Raw genomic sequence first — 16,784 nt, forward strand, 5'->3', positions numbered from 1 at the left:
TTACGAACAGCAGAGGACCCAGAACTGATCCCTGCGGAACTCCACTTGTAACTGGGCTCCTGGCTGAATATTTACCATCTACCACCACTTCGACCGGTTAGCCAGTTTTCCATCCATCTGGCCAAATTTCCCTCTATCCCATGCCTCCTGACTTTCCACATAAGCCTACCATGGGGAACCTTATCAAATGCCTTACTGAAATCCATGCATACTACATCCACTGCTCTACCCTCATCCACATGCTTGTTCACCCCCTCAAAGAATTCAATAAGACTTGTAAGGCAAGACCTACCCTTCACAAATCCGTGCTGGCTGTCCCTAATCAAGCTGTGTCTTTCCAGATACTCATAAATCCTATCCCTCAGTACCCTTTCCATTACTTTGCCTAACACTGAAGTAAGACTAACTGGCCTGTAATTCCCGGGGTTATCCCTATTCCCTTTTTTGAACAGGGGCACATCATTCGCCACTCTCCAGTCCCCTGGTACCACCCTTGTTGACAGTGAAGACGAAAAGATCATTGCCAACGGCTCTGCAATTTCCTCTCTTGCTTCCCACATAATCCTAGGATATATCCCGTCAGGCCCGGGGGACTTGTCTATCATCAAGTTATTCAAAATGTCCAACACATCTTCCTTCCTAACAAGTATCTCCTCTAGCTTACCAGTCCATTTCACACTCTCCTCTTCAACAATACGGTCCCTCTCATTTGTAAATACTGAAGAAAAGTACTCATTCAAGACCTCTCCTATCTCTTCCGACTCAATACACAGTCTCCCACTACTGTCCTTGTTTGGACCTACCCTCGTTCTCGTCATTCTCATGTTTCTCACATATGCATAAAATGCCTTGGGGTTATCCTTGATCCTATCCGCCAAAGATTTTTCATGGCCTCTCTTAGCTCTCCTAATCCCTTTCTTCAGCTCCCTTCTGGCAATCCTGTATCCCTTCAATGCTCTGTCTGAACCTTGTTTCCTCAACCGTATGTAAGCCCCCTTCTTCCTCTTTACAAGACATTCAACCTTCCTCGTCAACCAAGGTTTCCTCACATGACCATCTCTTTCCTGCCTGACTGGTACATACATATCAAGGACACGTCGTATCTGTTCCTTGGAAAAAGTTCCACATTTCCACGACATCCTTCCCTGACAGCCTATGCTCCCAACTTATGCTCCTCAGATCCTGTCTTACAGCATCGTATTTACCCTTCCCCCAATTGTAAAACCTTCCCTGTTGCACGCAACTATCTCTCTCCATAACCAAGGTGAAAGTCACAGAATTGTGGTCACCATCACCAAAATGTTCATCCACTAACAAGCCCATCACTTGTCCCGGTTCGTTACCAAGTACCAAATCCAATATGGCCTCCCCTCTGGTCGGGCAATCTACATACTGAGTTAGAAAAGCTTCCTGGACACACTGCACAAACACCGCCCCGTCCAATCTACTTGATCTAAAGAGCTTCCAATCAATGTTTGGGAAGTTGAAATCACCCTTGACTACTACCCTGTGGCTTCTGCACCTTTCCAAAATCTGTTTCCCAATCTGTTTCTCCACATCTCTGCTGCTATTGTGGGGCCTATCATAAACACCCAACACGGTGACTGCACCTTTCCTATTTCTGACTTCAGCCCATACTACCTCCAAAGGCAGATCCCCCTTGAACTGCCTTTCTGCAGCCGTTATACATTTCTAATTAGCAACGCCACCCCCCCCCCTCCTTTTTTACCACCCTCCCTAATCTTACTGAAACATCTGTAATCAGGAACGTCCAACAACCACTCCTGTCCCTCTTCTATCCACGTTTCCGTGATGGCCACAACATCGTAGTCCCAACAACATCTACCGCTCTGCCCTCATCAATCCTCTTTATTACTTCCTTAAAAAACTTTTATGCGTTTCAAGATATCCAGCACTCCTCCTCTGTAATATGGATATTTTTCAAGATGTCACCATTTATTTTCCTGCAGTCTATATCTTCCCTATCCTTTTCCACAGTAGATACTGATGCAAAGTACTCATTTAGTATCTCCCCCATTTTCTGCGGCTCCACACAAAGGCCACCTTGCAGATCTTTGAGGGGCCCTATTCTCTTCCTGGTTTCCCTTTCGTCCTTAATGTATTTGTAAAAACCCTTTGGATTTTCCTTAATTCTATCTGCCAAAGCTATCTCATGTCCCCTTTTTGACCTCCAGATTTCCTTCTTGAGTATACTCCTACTTGCTTCTTACTCTTCTAAGGATTCACTCGATCTATCCTGTCTATACCTTACGTATGCTTCCTCCTTTTTCTTAACCAAACATTCAATATCTTTAGTCATCCAGCATACCTACCAGCCTTTTCTTTCACCCCAACAGGCATATACTTTCTCTGCACTCTCGTTTTCCCATTTCTGAAGGCTTCCCATTTTCCAGCCGTCCCTTTGCCTGCGAACATCTGCCTCCACTCAGCTTTTGAATGTTCTTGCATAATACCGTCAAAATTGGCCTTCCTCCAATTTAGAACTTCAACTTTTAGATCTGGTCCATCCTTTTCCTTCATTAGTTTAAATCTAATAGAATTATCGTCGCTGGCCCCAAAGTTACCAGTGGTTAGCATTGCAGCCTCACAGCACCAGAGACCCAGTTTCAATTCCTGACTCAGGCGTGTCTGCATGGATTTCCTCCGGGTGATCCGGTTTCCTCCCACAGTCCAAAAAAAATGTGCAGGTTAGGTGAATTGGCCATGCTAAATTGCCCGTAGTATTAGGTGAAGGGGTAAATGCAGGGGAATGGGTCTGTGTGGGTTGCGCTTCGGCGGGTCGATGTAGACTTGTTGGGCTGAAGAGCCTGTTTCCACACTGTAAGTAATCTAATCTAATCTAATCTAATCTAATCTAATCTAAAGTGCTCCCCCCAACTGACACCTCAGTCATCTGCCCTGCCTTATTTCCCAAGAGTAAGTCAAGTTTTGCACCTTCTCTTGTAGGTACACCCACATACTGAATCAGAATATTGTCTTGTACACACTTAACAATTCCTCTCTATCTAAATCCTTAACAGTTTGGCAGTCCCAGTCTATGTTTGTAAAGTTAAAATCCCCTACCATAACCACCCTATTTTTCTTACAGATAGCTGAGATCCCCTTACAAGTTTGTTTCTCAATTTCCCTCTGATTATTAGGGGGTCTACAATACAATCGCAAAAAGGTGATCATCCCTTTCTTACTTCCCAGTTCCACCCAAACAACTTCCTTGGACGTATGTGCAGGAATATGCTGCCTCAGCACAGCTGTAATGATATCACCTATCAAAAATGCCACCCTCCCATATCTGTGGCCTCCTTTGCTATCCTTCCTGTAGAAGTTGTATCCTGGAACATTAAGTCCTGCCCATCCCTGAGTCATGTTTCTGTAATTGCTGTGATATCCCAGTCCCATGTTTCTAAGCATGCCCTGAATTCATCTGCCTTCTTTGTTAGGATCCTTGCATTGAAATAAATGCAGTTGAATTTATTAGTCCTACCTTGTTCCTGCCTGCCCTGACTGTTTGACTCGCTTCTGTTCTCAGGTGTACCAGTCTCAGATTGATCTCTTTCCTCAGTGTCTCCCCTGGTCCCACCACCTCCCCACCAACATACTAGTTTAAATCCTCCCGAGCAGCTCGAGGAAATCTCTCTGCCAGTATATTAGTCCCCTTCCAATTTCGGTGCAATCCGTTCCTCTTGTACAGATAACCTCTACCCCAGAAGAGATTCCAATGATCCAAAAATGTGAATCTTTCCCCCATACACCAACTCATCACCCATGCATTCATCTGCTCTATCCTTCTATTCCTGCCCTCACTAATTCGTAACACCGGGAGTAATCCAGAGGACCTCCTTTTTAAATTTCTGCCTAACTCTCTGTCATCTCCCTTCAAAATCTCAACCTTTTCCCTTCCCATGTCATTGGTTCCAATGTGGACAATGACCTCTTGCTGACCCCACTCCCCCGTGAGAACATTTTGCACCCTCTATGAGACATCCTCTATGGCACCAGGGAAGCAACACACCCTTCTGCTTTTTCGCTGTTGGCGACAGAAACATCTGTCTTTACCTCAAACTAGAGAATCCCCTAACACAATTGATCTCTTGGAACCCGATGTACCCCTGTTGCAGTAGAGCCATTCTCAATACCAGAAACTTGACTGTTCATGCTACGTTCCCCTGAGAATCCATTACCCCCTATATTTTCCAAAACAGCATACCTGTTTGAAATGGGTATATCCACAAAAGACTCCTGCACTAGCTGCCTACCTCTCTTACCTTTCCTGGCGTTAACCCATCTATGTGACTGTATCTGAGACTTTTTCCCCTTCCTTTAACTGCCATCCATCACATACTGTTGCTGTTGCAAATTCCTCATTGCTACTAACTGTCTCTTCAACCGATCCATTCGATCTGATAACATTCTCAGCCAGCAGCATTTATGGCAGATATAATCCACAGTAACCCTTAAACTCTCTTTAAACTCCCACATCTGACAAGAAGTACATATCACTCAATTAAAGGCCATTTTTGCTCCTTCACAATCTACAGACCCAGAAAATAACACTGTCTTATTCCTCTACAAACACTGCCCCACATTAAATTAATAGTTATGGCTTGTATTTTAAGTTTAATCAAGAGACATATCTCCAAAAACATATAATGAAGAAAGAGCCTACTCTACTCAATACTGCAGATTCTCTGTAGACCACATTTAAAACAACGATTAACTTATCTGATTCTGTGCTGTGAACTTCACCCAACAGTTCCTCCAAGATCAGTTGTGAATTTCGCTGTTCAACAATTATCCCAAAAGCACTCCAATGGCCAGCGATACACAAATTCAAACATCAATGGCAATAACTGTGCAGTTTCTCTCTCTCTCTCTCTCTCTTTCTCTTTCTTTCCCCCCTCCCCCCGCATTGACCTGACCATGTTCTTCTCCCTTTTGGCCATGCTAAAGTGTTCTGAGATATGCAGGTTAGGGTGTATTAGCAATGTGGAACTGCAGTGCTGTCGGATAAGTGGGTGGGTCTAGGTTGAATTGTGATCAGAAGCTCGTTTTCTGCTGTGGGAGGAATAGATTCCAGTACGTAGGACACTTGACATCAGTCCTGGCGAAAATGGGATCTGTTCACCCACTGACCCCCGTCCCTTCTCTCCACTCCCTCTCTTCCCACACTCTGCAATCCCCCCATTCTGTCTCACTCCAACCCTCCGGTCCCCTTCGCTCTCTCTCTCTCTCTCTCTCTCTCTCTCTCTCCCCCATTCTCTTACGCACCCCTCATCCCCTCAAGCAACAGCATATGAAACAGTAATTGCTGCTCCTGCAATTAGAGGAAATGACCTCCAGCACCTAAAATACCTCAAAAACGGAGCAGCTGTTACGGCCAGAATTTTTTCCTGTCCTCCATTTGGATTACCCAGAATCCTCCTCTCATTCCTCTAAACTCCAGAGAGTAGACTTAAACTGCTCAATCTCTCTTTTGAAGACAAACCCCTCCCCTCTGAACATGAAATGCACAAAATCATGTTGGAGTTGGATGGTATCTTGGATGTAGAATACACACCTCAAAGTGAGTTAGTCATAACTTCTGAGAGATCTGCAGCCCAGAAAAAGGCCCATCGGCCCATCGAGTCTGTGCTGGTCAGAAACAATCACCTCACTATTTTCTAATCCCATTTCCCCAGCACCTGGCCCCATAGCCTTGGCGTCATGAGTGCACATCTAAATCCTCCTTCAATCTTCTCCCACCCTTACAGGCAGTGAGTTCCAGATTCCCCACCACCCTCTGGGTGAACAAGATTTTCTTCACATCCCATCGAAACCTCCTGGCCCTTAGTTTCAATCTATGCCCCTCCTCCACCTCTGTCAAGGGGTGAAAGTTCCTTTCTATCGTCACCCCTCATTGTTTTTTACGTCCCTCTCTTTCGATCTACTCTGCTGTATGGATTACAGAAAAGTTGTGGAAGCATTGGAAAAGGTGCAGAGGAAATTTACCAGATTGTTGCCTGGTCTGGAGGGAAGATCTTAAGAGGAAAGGCTGAGAGACTTTACTCATTGTAAAGAAGAAGGCTAAGGGGGGAATTGATAGAGATATACAAGATGATCAGAGGATTAGATAGGGTAGACAGAGCAAGACTTTTTCCGAGGATGATGATGTCAGCTTGTACGAGAGGGCATAACTACAAATAGAGGGGTGATAGATTTAAGACTGATGTTAGAGGCAAGTTCTTTACGCATAGAGTGGTAAGGGCGTGGAATGCCCTACCTGCTAAGGTAGTCAATTCAGCCACATTAGGGAGATTTAACAAATCCTTAGATAAGCACATGAATGATTTTGGGATAGCTTAGGGGGATGAGCTGAGAATAGTTCCCAGGTCAGCGCAACATCGAGGGCCGAAGGGCCTATTCTGCGCTGTTTTGTTCTATGTTCTAAGGACAACAACCCCAGTCTGTCCAACCTCTCTCAATCACTGAAACTCCAGCCTCCAAGGCAATATGCTGGTAAATCTCCCTGTGCATCCTCTCACAGTTCATTTAGGTATGTCCCGTTGGTAACATGTACTTTCAGGTCACTCCAGTGTTGCATCAGGAAGAAAACACGTATTTTGCAGTAAAAAAGAGGGCAGCTAATTTTTAATCAGTAAAGTCATGTTTTAAGCAGGTGGTTAATTTAAGTTCATCATTGTCTCATTAGAGAGAGGGAGAGAGAGGTGTGGGGGAGAAAAAGAGAGAAAAAGCAACAACTGTTTATGGTTTAACCTGAGGGTCACCACCTCTAAGGCACAGGGAATGATCATTCGCAGCAATCTCAACCAGAGCAGCAATTGAACTACAAGCTGTCAGCCTGACTATACATCGTAAGCCAACTATAGAATCAATTAAGCAAACCAACCCCAACATGGCCAATGGCAAAAACATTGGGTGGTTGAGTGGTTAGCATTGCTGCCTTACAGTGCAAGGGACCCAGGAACAATTCCAGCCTCGGGTGACTGTCTATTGGGAGTTTGCACGTTCTCCTCTTCTCTGCGTGGGTTTTCTCCGGGTGCTTCGGTTTTTTCCCAAAGATGTGCTGTGTAGATAGGTTGGCCATGCTAAGTTGCCCATAGTGTGAGGGACATGCAGGCAAGTAAGGTTTAGCCAATGCAAAATGCAGTGTTACACGGATAGGGTAGGACAGTGTGTCTGGGTGGGATGTTATTCAGTGGGTCAGTGTGGACTCAAAGGACTGAAAGGCCTGCTTCCACACTGTAGGATTCTATGATGTGCAGGTTAGGGGGATTGGCCATGGTTAATGCAGGGTTGCCGGGATAGGGTCAGGGTTTGTTTGGAATGCTCTGCACTGGTTTGGGGAAGACTTGATGGGCTGAATAGTCTCTTTCCACACTGTATGGATTGTGGTCACATCAATGTTTCGCACAAAGATGTGGTGAAATTTATTCTGAAATTAATTTTGATGAGATTCATTTTCAGTTTCTGAAATAATGGGGAAGCAAAATCTTATGTTTTTAGCTCCGCAGGGTGTGCCCTGCAGATGTGAATTTGAATCTTGCTGTGGCAGGTGATGGATTTGGAATTCGATTTGAAACAAAAACAGATCTGGAGTTAAGACTCTAATGGTGACTGTTGTCAGGAACAAACAACCATCTGGTTCAAAATTGAAGACTAAGGTGAGAAGGTTGTGAGTGTTTGGAACTCCTTGCCACAGAGAGCTGTGTGTGGGGGAGCAGGTTTAAAGCTGGGGTAGATAGATTCTTGATCAGTCGGGGAATTGAGGGTGACATGTTAATTTCAGGAAAGTGACGGTGAGGAATGGGGCATCAGCCACGATGCTATTGAATGGCTGAGCAAGCTCGAGGGGCCAAATAGCCTTCTCCTGTTCCTGTCTGTGATGGTCCTTAGGGGAATGAAATCTGCCCTCCTCACCCAGTCTGCTCTGCACATGACTCCTAATCCTTTCCAAATTCCTCACCACCTTCTGGCTGAGCAAGTCGATTGGTTCAAGGACATTTCGGAATTGCATCCACTTCCCACCTTGGCAGAGATGGCCGCATCCTGTTTAGAGTACAGAGAAAAAACGTTTGTCAGGGTCAGTTTTCAGCTTGTTGAAATCACATGGTTTGCCATGAGAAATTGGTCAGTATAATGACCCCAGATATTCACAGCTCCTCCTGTACACTGTCTTTCAGGCGAAGTTTGTTATTCTCATCCAAATTTAGAGTTATACAGCATGGAAACAGGCCCTTCGGCCCAACTCGCCCAAGCTTAACAGGTTTCCCAAACTCACCTAGTCCTATTTTTCTGCATTTGGTCCATATCGCTCTAAACCTTTCTTATCCATGTACCTTTCCAAATGTCTTTGAAATGTTGTAATTGTACCTGCTTCTACCACTTTCTCTGGCAGCTCATTACATATACTCTGCCCTCTGCGTTATACATTTGCCTCTCAGATCCCTTTTTAATCTTTCCCCTCTCCCCTTAAACCTATGCCTACTAGTTTTCGGCACCCCTACCCTGGGGAAAAGACCATAGCTGTTTACCGTATATATGCCCCTCGTGATTTTATAAACTCTCAAGTCACCCCTCAGCCTCCGAACAACTGGGAGAAAAGGTCCCAGATTATGCAACTTCTTCTTATAACTCAAATCTACAGTCGTGGTAACATCTTTGTAAATCTTTTCTGTACCCTTTCAAACTTGAGAACATCCTTTCCACAGCAGGTTGACCAACACTGTAGACAGTATTTTAAAAGTGGCCTCACCAACATCCTGTACAGCTGTAACATGATGCCCCAACTCCTGCCGTCAGTGCTCTGACCAGTGAAGGGAAGCATGGCAAATGCTGCCTTCACCACAGTGTCTAGCTGTGACACCACATTCAAGGAACTGTTTTCCTGCATCCCTAGGTCTGTTTGTTTAGAAACACTCCCCAGACTTGTACTATTAACATTATAAGTCCTGCCCTGGTTTGCCTTACCAAAATGCAGCACCTCACATTTATCTAAATTAAACTTCATCTGTCATTCCTTGACTCACTGGCCCAGTGGATCAAATTTCCATTGTACTCTTAGATAACTCTTCCTGTGTCCAAAATGCCACCAATTTTGGTCCTACTCCTATCTACTTTATTTCGGTGTTGTCCTGTTTTCAGGCTGACCAAGCAGAGCAGCAACCACCCAGCATCACATACGCCACTCTGAGGCACACATACAGGAGGGGATGAGGAACCAGGTCAAAAGGAAGAGGGAAACGTTTATGTCAACCTTCCACAGATATCGTGAGACAGCGTAAAAGAAAACCTATGAAGCTTCAGAAATCGATCAATAGCAGGCCTCCCTCCCAGCAAATAAGGAGGACAAGGAAGACAAGGCATAGTAATGCCACGTTTCTGCGACTAGGCTAGGCTTTGTCTCAATTCAGTCAGCAAGATGTCAGTTCCAAAGGTGGACTTGTCTTGAGAAACCTTCTGCATAATTGTCTATTCCCACTGTAGCATCTAAGTGTTAATGGCCGAGATTTAAGATTTTATGCTAATCATTCCTAACTTGGACATCCGTTTCATCTCAATGAATTGAATGTATTCTCCATACCTTGTTTAAATTGTGGTGAGGCAGCATCCAAGGAACAGGAGAATCGACGTTTCAGGCATAAGCCCTTCAGGAATCCTGACGAAGGGCTTATGCCCGAAACGTCGATTCTCCTGTTTCTTGGATGCTGCCTGACCTGCTGCGCTTTTCCAGCAACACATTCTCAGCTCTGGAAATAATTCAAGGCAGGACTGTTTTCCAGCGCTGTCTTCATTGCCCTCTAATTTCATCACTTCCAGTACTTATCCAGCTCTCTTTTCATACCTCATATGGAAGCATACCTCTAACACGATCTCAGGCTCCACAATCCAAATCCTAACAACTCTGAGTAAAGATATTTCTCCTCATCTCACTCCTAGCTCTCTTGCTGACAATCTTGAAATTGTGACCCCTGTTCCTGAACTACCAAAATTCTTCATAATTTTGAACACTTCCACAATGTTCCCCTCTTAATCTTCTCTGCTCCAAGGAGAAGGAGCCTGATATCACTAATCCTTCCTTGTATGTAAAATCCTTATTTCCTGCTATCATTCTAGTAAATCTTCAATGAACCCTCTCCAGAGCTTAAAGTTTCTTAAATAAATTGCCCAGAACTGTACACAAATGTAGTCTGACCAATGATTTGTGGAGGTGGAGCATCATCTCCTCAGCTTTACACTCAATGCCTCTATTCATAATGGCAAGGATCCTATAAGCCTTCTTTACAAAGGTTTCAGCTTGCCTGGCCAACTTCAGAGAATGATACACATGAACCCAGAGGTCCCTCTGCTCTAGTTCAAAGACGTACCATTGACCCTGCATTGTTGTCGTATGTTTCTGTTAGCAAAATACATTACCTCACATTTCTCTGCATTGGAATTCATCTGCCAGATTTCTGCCCATTTGGTAAACTTGTCAATCTTCCTGTGAAGTCACTCAGCATCATCTTCACAATGCACACTTCTCCCTGGGTTAGTATCAACTGCAATTTAGAGATTATATTCTCAACACCCAACTCCTAATCATTTATGTAACCAATGTATTTATCAATGTGTACTTGTTAGTTTCTCTATGTGTGCGTAACTATCAATCTCTACCTGTCCGTTTCCCCAATGTGAATGTGTGTGTATATTTGCCAGTCTGTTCCTGCTCTGTGAATTGCGACTGTCAATATTAATCTGTACTTGTCAGTTTCTCCTAGATCAGTACGCAAATGCAGTTACCTTTCTATGCTCCAACAATGTCTGCATTGTCAAATGTGAATTTACTTATCGACTTCTACCAGTCAGATCCTGTTTGGTGAATGTGAACAGTGCAGGTACCAATATGTACCTGTGAGAAGCTACTCCTTGAATATAAGACTGTACTTGTCAGTTTATGCTGTGTGAAAATGGAGTGTACTTACCATTCTGTTCCTGTCAGTTTTAGCTTTGTGAATGAGAGTGTAGTTATGAATCTGTCTCCGGCAGTTACTGCAATGTGAATGTGTGACGAAAGATAACTGAAACTGACCGATGGAGACTGTTAGTCACACATTTGCGTCGCAGTAACAGTGTCATCATCATTTGTTTGTTTCTGCAACATGAATAAGTGTGTAATTATCAGCCTGTACTTGTCAGTGTGTCTACTCTTGTGTATTAAAGTGGACGCTAGCAATATTCTGTGTCTGTGCAATACATCCTGTGATAGTTGTTATTAGGGTGTTGAGACTGGATCTTAACCTTTTCTGTATTTTGTGTTTTCTGAGTTGACTGTCAATCTGTGGCGGTGAATGGGGAAGAGAGGAGATAAGGTGATGGCAGAAGGGAAACTGCTTTACTCTTGAGAACCATTCCGAATTATGGTCACACATTTCTTGTTTGGGGAGAGAGTCTGGGATCTGTGGTATCACCAAGACATTTAGTTTTAATTTGTAACCAGGCATTGTTGGTGTTTTTGTTTGTGAAAATGAGTTTTATTCTGCATGTCAGTCTATTTTTGTATGATATTTTAATATCAATATGCAACACAACAGCACCTTTCTCACCAAAATCAGAATCACTGATATGGCACAGTTCAGAAGCAGATCATTCAGCCCATTGTGCCTCTACTGGGGCATTAGTTCTGCAGTAACTGTTGAGAATGTGAACTTCATCCACTCATTGTCAGTGTCTATATGGGAAGGACAATTTGACATCAGTTCTGCAGACATATGACTTTTAATAACTATAGTGCTAGTGTTGATCTGTTTCCCACAATCTCAATTACACATCATTGGTCAGATCACATTTGTGTTCAGTTCTGGGCACTTTATTTCAGGAAGGACCCTCAAGCTGTGGAGAGGGGTCATCGGAGATTTACTGGATCTCATTCACCTATGTTCAGTTGTCGGTTTTTTTGTCTGAGTGTAGCATAAACTCTTTTCAATGATGCTTAATTTTATTGCATTTCAGTCTCAATTATTTCTTACATTGCATGTACGTGCACGTAGAGTGGACTTTATCAGGCGCTGCATATCCTGATAAGTGATGTTGAGAGTCAATTCATATCTGGAAATAATTGAGGCCAAATTTTATTATTTTCCTTTCAGCACCCAGTGGCTGAGTGAGAGTGAGTTTACTCTTGAACTGAGATACAGACTGACAGCACATGTCTCCTGTAGCGAATGGGAAACAGCCGAAGTTCTTTAATTGTTAGTGCCCGTAAGAATCATGTGCAAGTGAAAACTTAACACACTGCAACAGAAAGGATTCTGTGCTGCTCTTCAGTGTCAAGGTAGGAAACACAATGGACCTTTTGTATCTTGGATAGTGCAGAATCTAACAAAGTAATGATATAGAATGTTGGTCTTCAGAATGCAATCAATTTTTGTTTCAGTGCACAGTGATGTACTTTTCTGAACACTGCTGAAGTAACAATCAGTGTAAACTGAGTCCATTTGCAACTAAGTGAAATGGTGGTGAACAATTCATCTGCATTGGACCTGACTGACCATAATGTTCCTTGTACAGAAATGACAATTCATTTCTGTTTTCTGATGTAGACAGAACATTCCCCTGCTCTGTATTGTGATGATTAGCAGTACTTCTGCCATGCTTTAGTGGTAGGGAAGAGGAAAAGGACTTTTATTTTTTGTCATGCAGTGCAGAATATGTGATGATAAAACCTTTGAAAAGAATTCTCCTTCTCCTAGGTGAAAAGGCCCATACCTCGTCTCCTCGTGACCCGAATGGTGGAGTACCTGAATGGACACACGCCACCCATTGCAAAAGAGCGCCTTCGCCTGAACAACCTGACCAGAAAACACTTGAACAACAGACACCGGAAGTACCAGCATGCCCGCTGGCTGTGGCATCTGGGGAGTGACAATCTGCTTCTTCTCTGTGTCCCTCCTAGCTCTGTATCCCCTGGTGGGGTTTGAATGGGCACTTTATCATTCGCGAGTTACATACTAACACCTTCCTGCATATGACTTATAACAATGCGAAAGAGATTAACCATTCCCACTGCTGGGTATGTGCTCACATTGCCATTCATTCTCAAGTAGAATCCCTCTCCGACCCATCCCATTCAACGAATCTGACACCGCTGAATGGTGATTGGAGCAGAATCGGTCCTCCGAGGTGGCCACGATGCGGCTTCCCAGTGGGTTCCAGAGATTGGGCCTTGCCCAGAAAGATAACAGTAGTCCTCGCTGGAAATCAGCGGTTTATACCTTGGACAAGTACAAAGGCTGCCCCGGTATAACCTCTCTCCTACACCGCCTACCCTGGTCCTTACGAATACCACGGGGCTGGGTACACCCCTGGGAACTGTTTGTTTTAAGAGAGACTCTTCCGGATACAGCACTTGCAACTATTCCCTGCTCCTTACCTCAAAGCCTATCCTGTCCACTATAAGAGGCAATATATTCAACCTTAAGACCCCGAATAAGATTTTGGGTAACACCACTTTTAGAACCTTTTGGACTGGCACCCAGACGGACCGTCTAGGTACCTATAATTGCACCTATTTCATTTGTGGCCATGAGGCCTACCCTTGGCTGCCAGTCACCTAGGTTGGTAGCTGCTACGTTCGGTATGTAGTCCCCTTCATCTACCATTTCCACTTATCCCCATTCGAGCAGCTCAAGACTCGCTCCAGAAGAGGCTTTATCTTCATTGAAACAGTTCCTAGCAGTATCCACCCCTTTCTACGGGACCTACCGACTGACCATCAAAGCCAGGCACCTGGCATCCCTCCTCGAGAAGGTGGCCAATTACACAGCCTTAGCCATTAAAGTGTTTAATACCGAGATAGTTACCCTTTGCACGGTTGCCCTCCAGAACCGGAATGGTCTGGATTACCTACTGGCCGAGGAGGGGTGCACATGTGCCCTCATTGGCTCTGCCTGTTGCCAGTGAAAAGCCTCCGTGCCTTCTTCTTCAATCAAGACTCTCGCCCACCCTCTGACGACCCCTTCTCCCACCTCCAACACACCCCGTCCACCTGGACACCCCGTGCTGGCCTCCTACCTGCCCTCGACCTCTTCATAGCAAACTGCCGCCGCGATATTAACCGCTACCTGAACTCCCACACCCCTCCCACCCACTCCAACCTCTCACCCTCGGAACGCGCAGCCCTCCACTCCCTCCGTTCCAACCCCAACCTCACCATCAAACCAGCTGACAAGGGAGGCGCAGTAGTAGTTTGGCGCACTGACCTTTACACCGCTGAGGCCAAACGCCAGCTCGCAGATACCTCCTCCTACCATCCCCTTGACCATGACCCCACCACCAAACCATCATCTCCCAGACCATCCATAACCTCATCACCTCAGGGGACCTCCCATCCACCGCCTCCAACCTCATAGTCCCACAACCCCGCACCGCCCGTTTCTACCTCCTGCCCAAAATCCACAAACCTGACTGCCCCGGACGACCCATCGTCTCAGCCTGCTCCTGCCCAACCGAACTCATCTCGGCATACCTCTACACGGTCCTGTCCCCATTAGTCCAAGAACTCCCCACCTACGTTCGTGACACCACCCACACCCTCCACCTCCTCCAGGATTTCCGCTTCCCCGGTCCCCAACGCCTCATCTTCACCATGGACATCCAGTCCCTGTACACCTCCATCCCCCATCACGAAGGACTCAAAGCACTCCGCTTCTTCCTTTCCCGCCGTACCATCCAGTACCCTTCCACCGACACCCTCCTTCGACTGACCGAACTGGTCCTCACCCTGAACAACTTTTCTTTCCAATCCTCCCACTTTCTCCAAACAAAAGGAGTAGCCATGGGCACCCGCATGGGCCCCAGCTATGCCTGCCTCTTCGTAGGGTATGTGGAACAATCCATCTTCCGCAACTACACTGGCCCCACCCCCCATCTTTTCCTTCGCTACATTGATGACTGTATCGGCGCTACCTCGTGCTCCCACGAGGAGGTTGAACAGTTCATCCACTACACTAACACCTTCCACCCCAACCTCAAATTCACCTGGACAGTCTCGGACTCCTCCCTCCCCTTCCTAGACCTTTCTGTTTCTATCTCAGGCGACCGAATCAACACGGACATCTACTACAAACCAACCGACTCCCACAGTTACCTGGACTACACCTCCTCCCATCCTGCCCCCTGTAAAAACGCCATCCCATTCTCCCAATTCCTTCGTCTCCGCCGCATCTGCTCCCAGGAGGACCAGTTCAAAATACGTACAACACAGATGGCCTCCTTCTTCAAGGACGGCAATTTCCCCCCCGACGTGGTCGACGGTGCCCTCCACCGCATCTCCTCCAGTTCCCGCTCCTCCGCCCTTGAGCCCCGCCCCTCCAACCGCCACCAGGACAGAACCCCACTGGTCCTCACCTACCACCCCACCAATCTCCATGTACAGCGCATCATCCGCCGTCACTTCCGCCACCTCCAAACAGACCCCAGCACCAAGGATATATTTCCCTCCCCTCCCCTATCAGCTTTCCGTAGAGACCACTCCCTCCGCGACTCCCTTGTCAGATCCACACCCCCCACCGACCCAACCTCCACTCCCGGCACCTTCCCTTGCAACCGCAGGAGGTGCAACACTTGCGCCCACACCTCCCCCCTCACTTCTCTCCAAGGCCCCAAAGGAAACTTCCATATCCGCCACAGATTCACCTGCACCTCCACCCACATCATCTACTGCATCCGCTGCAGCCGGTGTGGCCTCCTCTATATTGGGGAGACAGGCCGCCTACTTGCGGAGCGATTCAGAGAGCACCTCTGGGCCACCCGGACGAACCAACCCAACCACCCTGTAGCACAGCATTTCAACTCCCCCTCCCACTCCACCGAGGATATGCAGGTCATTGGACTCATCCACCGCCAAACCACAACAACCCGACGGTCGGAGGAGGAGCGTCTTATCTTCCGACTGGGAACCCTCCAACCGCAGGGGATGAACTTGGACTTCACCAGTTTCTTCATCCCCCCTCCCCCTACCTTGTCTCAGCCGGATCCCTCCAGCCCGGCACCGCCTTCCTGACCTGCAGTCGTCTTCTTGACCTCTCCGCCTCCATCCTACTCCGACCTATCACCCTCACCTTGACCTCTTTCCACCTATCACATTTCCAACGCCCCTCCTCCAAGTCCCTCCTCCCTACCTTTTATCTTCTCCTGCTGAACACTCTCTGCTCATTCCTGAAGAAGGGCCTGTGCCCGAAACGTCGAATCTCCTGTTCCCTGGATGCTGCCTGACCTGCTGTGCTGTTCCAGCAATAAAGTTTCAACCAGTGAAAATATCACCAATTTTGCTGACCACATCCGAGAGGCGGCCACTAGGCTTCATACTGCCAACTCCCATTGGGATCTTTGGACCTGGGTGGGCAGGTGGTTCGGGTCTTTGGGGAGTGCCATTTTTCAGGGTCTCGCAGTGCTGGTTATTGCCCTAGTGGTCATCATGCTCCTGATTGTTTTCCTCAAACAGTGCTGCGCACGCTGGTGCTCATTACTGCTACCCTCTACCCCACCTATAGCTCAGTTATTTAAGGTTATCTTCCCGATGAGCACTCGTGTCACCATTGAGCCTCATAGCCCTATGCCGTCAAACCTCTGCTCTACTGATTATGAAAAGGAACAGGAGGGATTACAGTACTGGAAGGCATTTTCCTAATCAGGCTGAGAAACCATTTTGTGTCCCCAGAACTTTGCTGGCTGTGCATTCCTTACAATGAGGTAATGTGAAAGGTAGGCCTTATGTTCCTAAGGTGTCA

General features: G+C 46.3%; 1 protein-coding gene across 2 annotated transcripts in view; it reads left to right on the forward strand.

Annotated features, from left to right (window-relative positions):
• LOC148135452 (uncharacterized) overlaps positions 1 to 15,607 on the forward strand; it is a 32,140-nt gene extending 16,533 nt beyond the window's left edge. For both annotated transcript variants that reach the window (XM_087984852.1, XM_087984853.1), the window contains 2 exons: positions 12,144 to 12,328; positions 12,747 to 15,607. Coding sequence is in view for 1 of the 2 variants with exons in the window: in XM_087984853.1 (XP_087840979.1) it covers positions 12,144 to 12,243 (100 nt within the window). In the remaining variant the exon portion in view is untranslated. The remainder of the gene's footprint in view (positions 1 to 12,143; positions 12,329 to 12,746) is intronic.
• Positions 15,608 to 16,784: the final 1,177 nt, after the last annotated feature.

Source organism: Chiloscyllium plagiosum, unplaced genomic scaffold (assembly GCF_037043375.1).
Source record: "Chiloscyllium plagiosum isolate Xiang-an unplaced genomic scaffold, Cpla_swu_hap1 HiC_scaffold_49, whole genome shotgun sequence".
In the NCBI taxonomy this organism is placed as follows: domain Eukaryota; kingdom Metazoa; phylum Chordata; class Chondrichthyes; order Orectolobiformes; family Hemiscylliidae; genus Chiloscyllium; species Chiloscyllium plagiosum.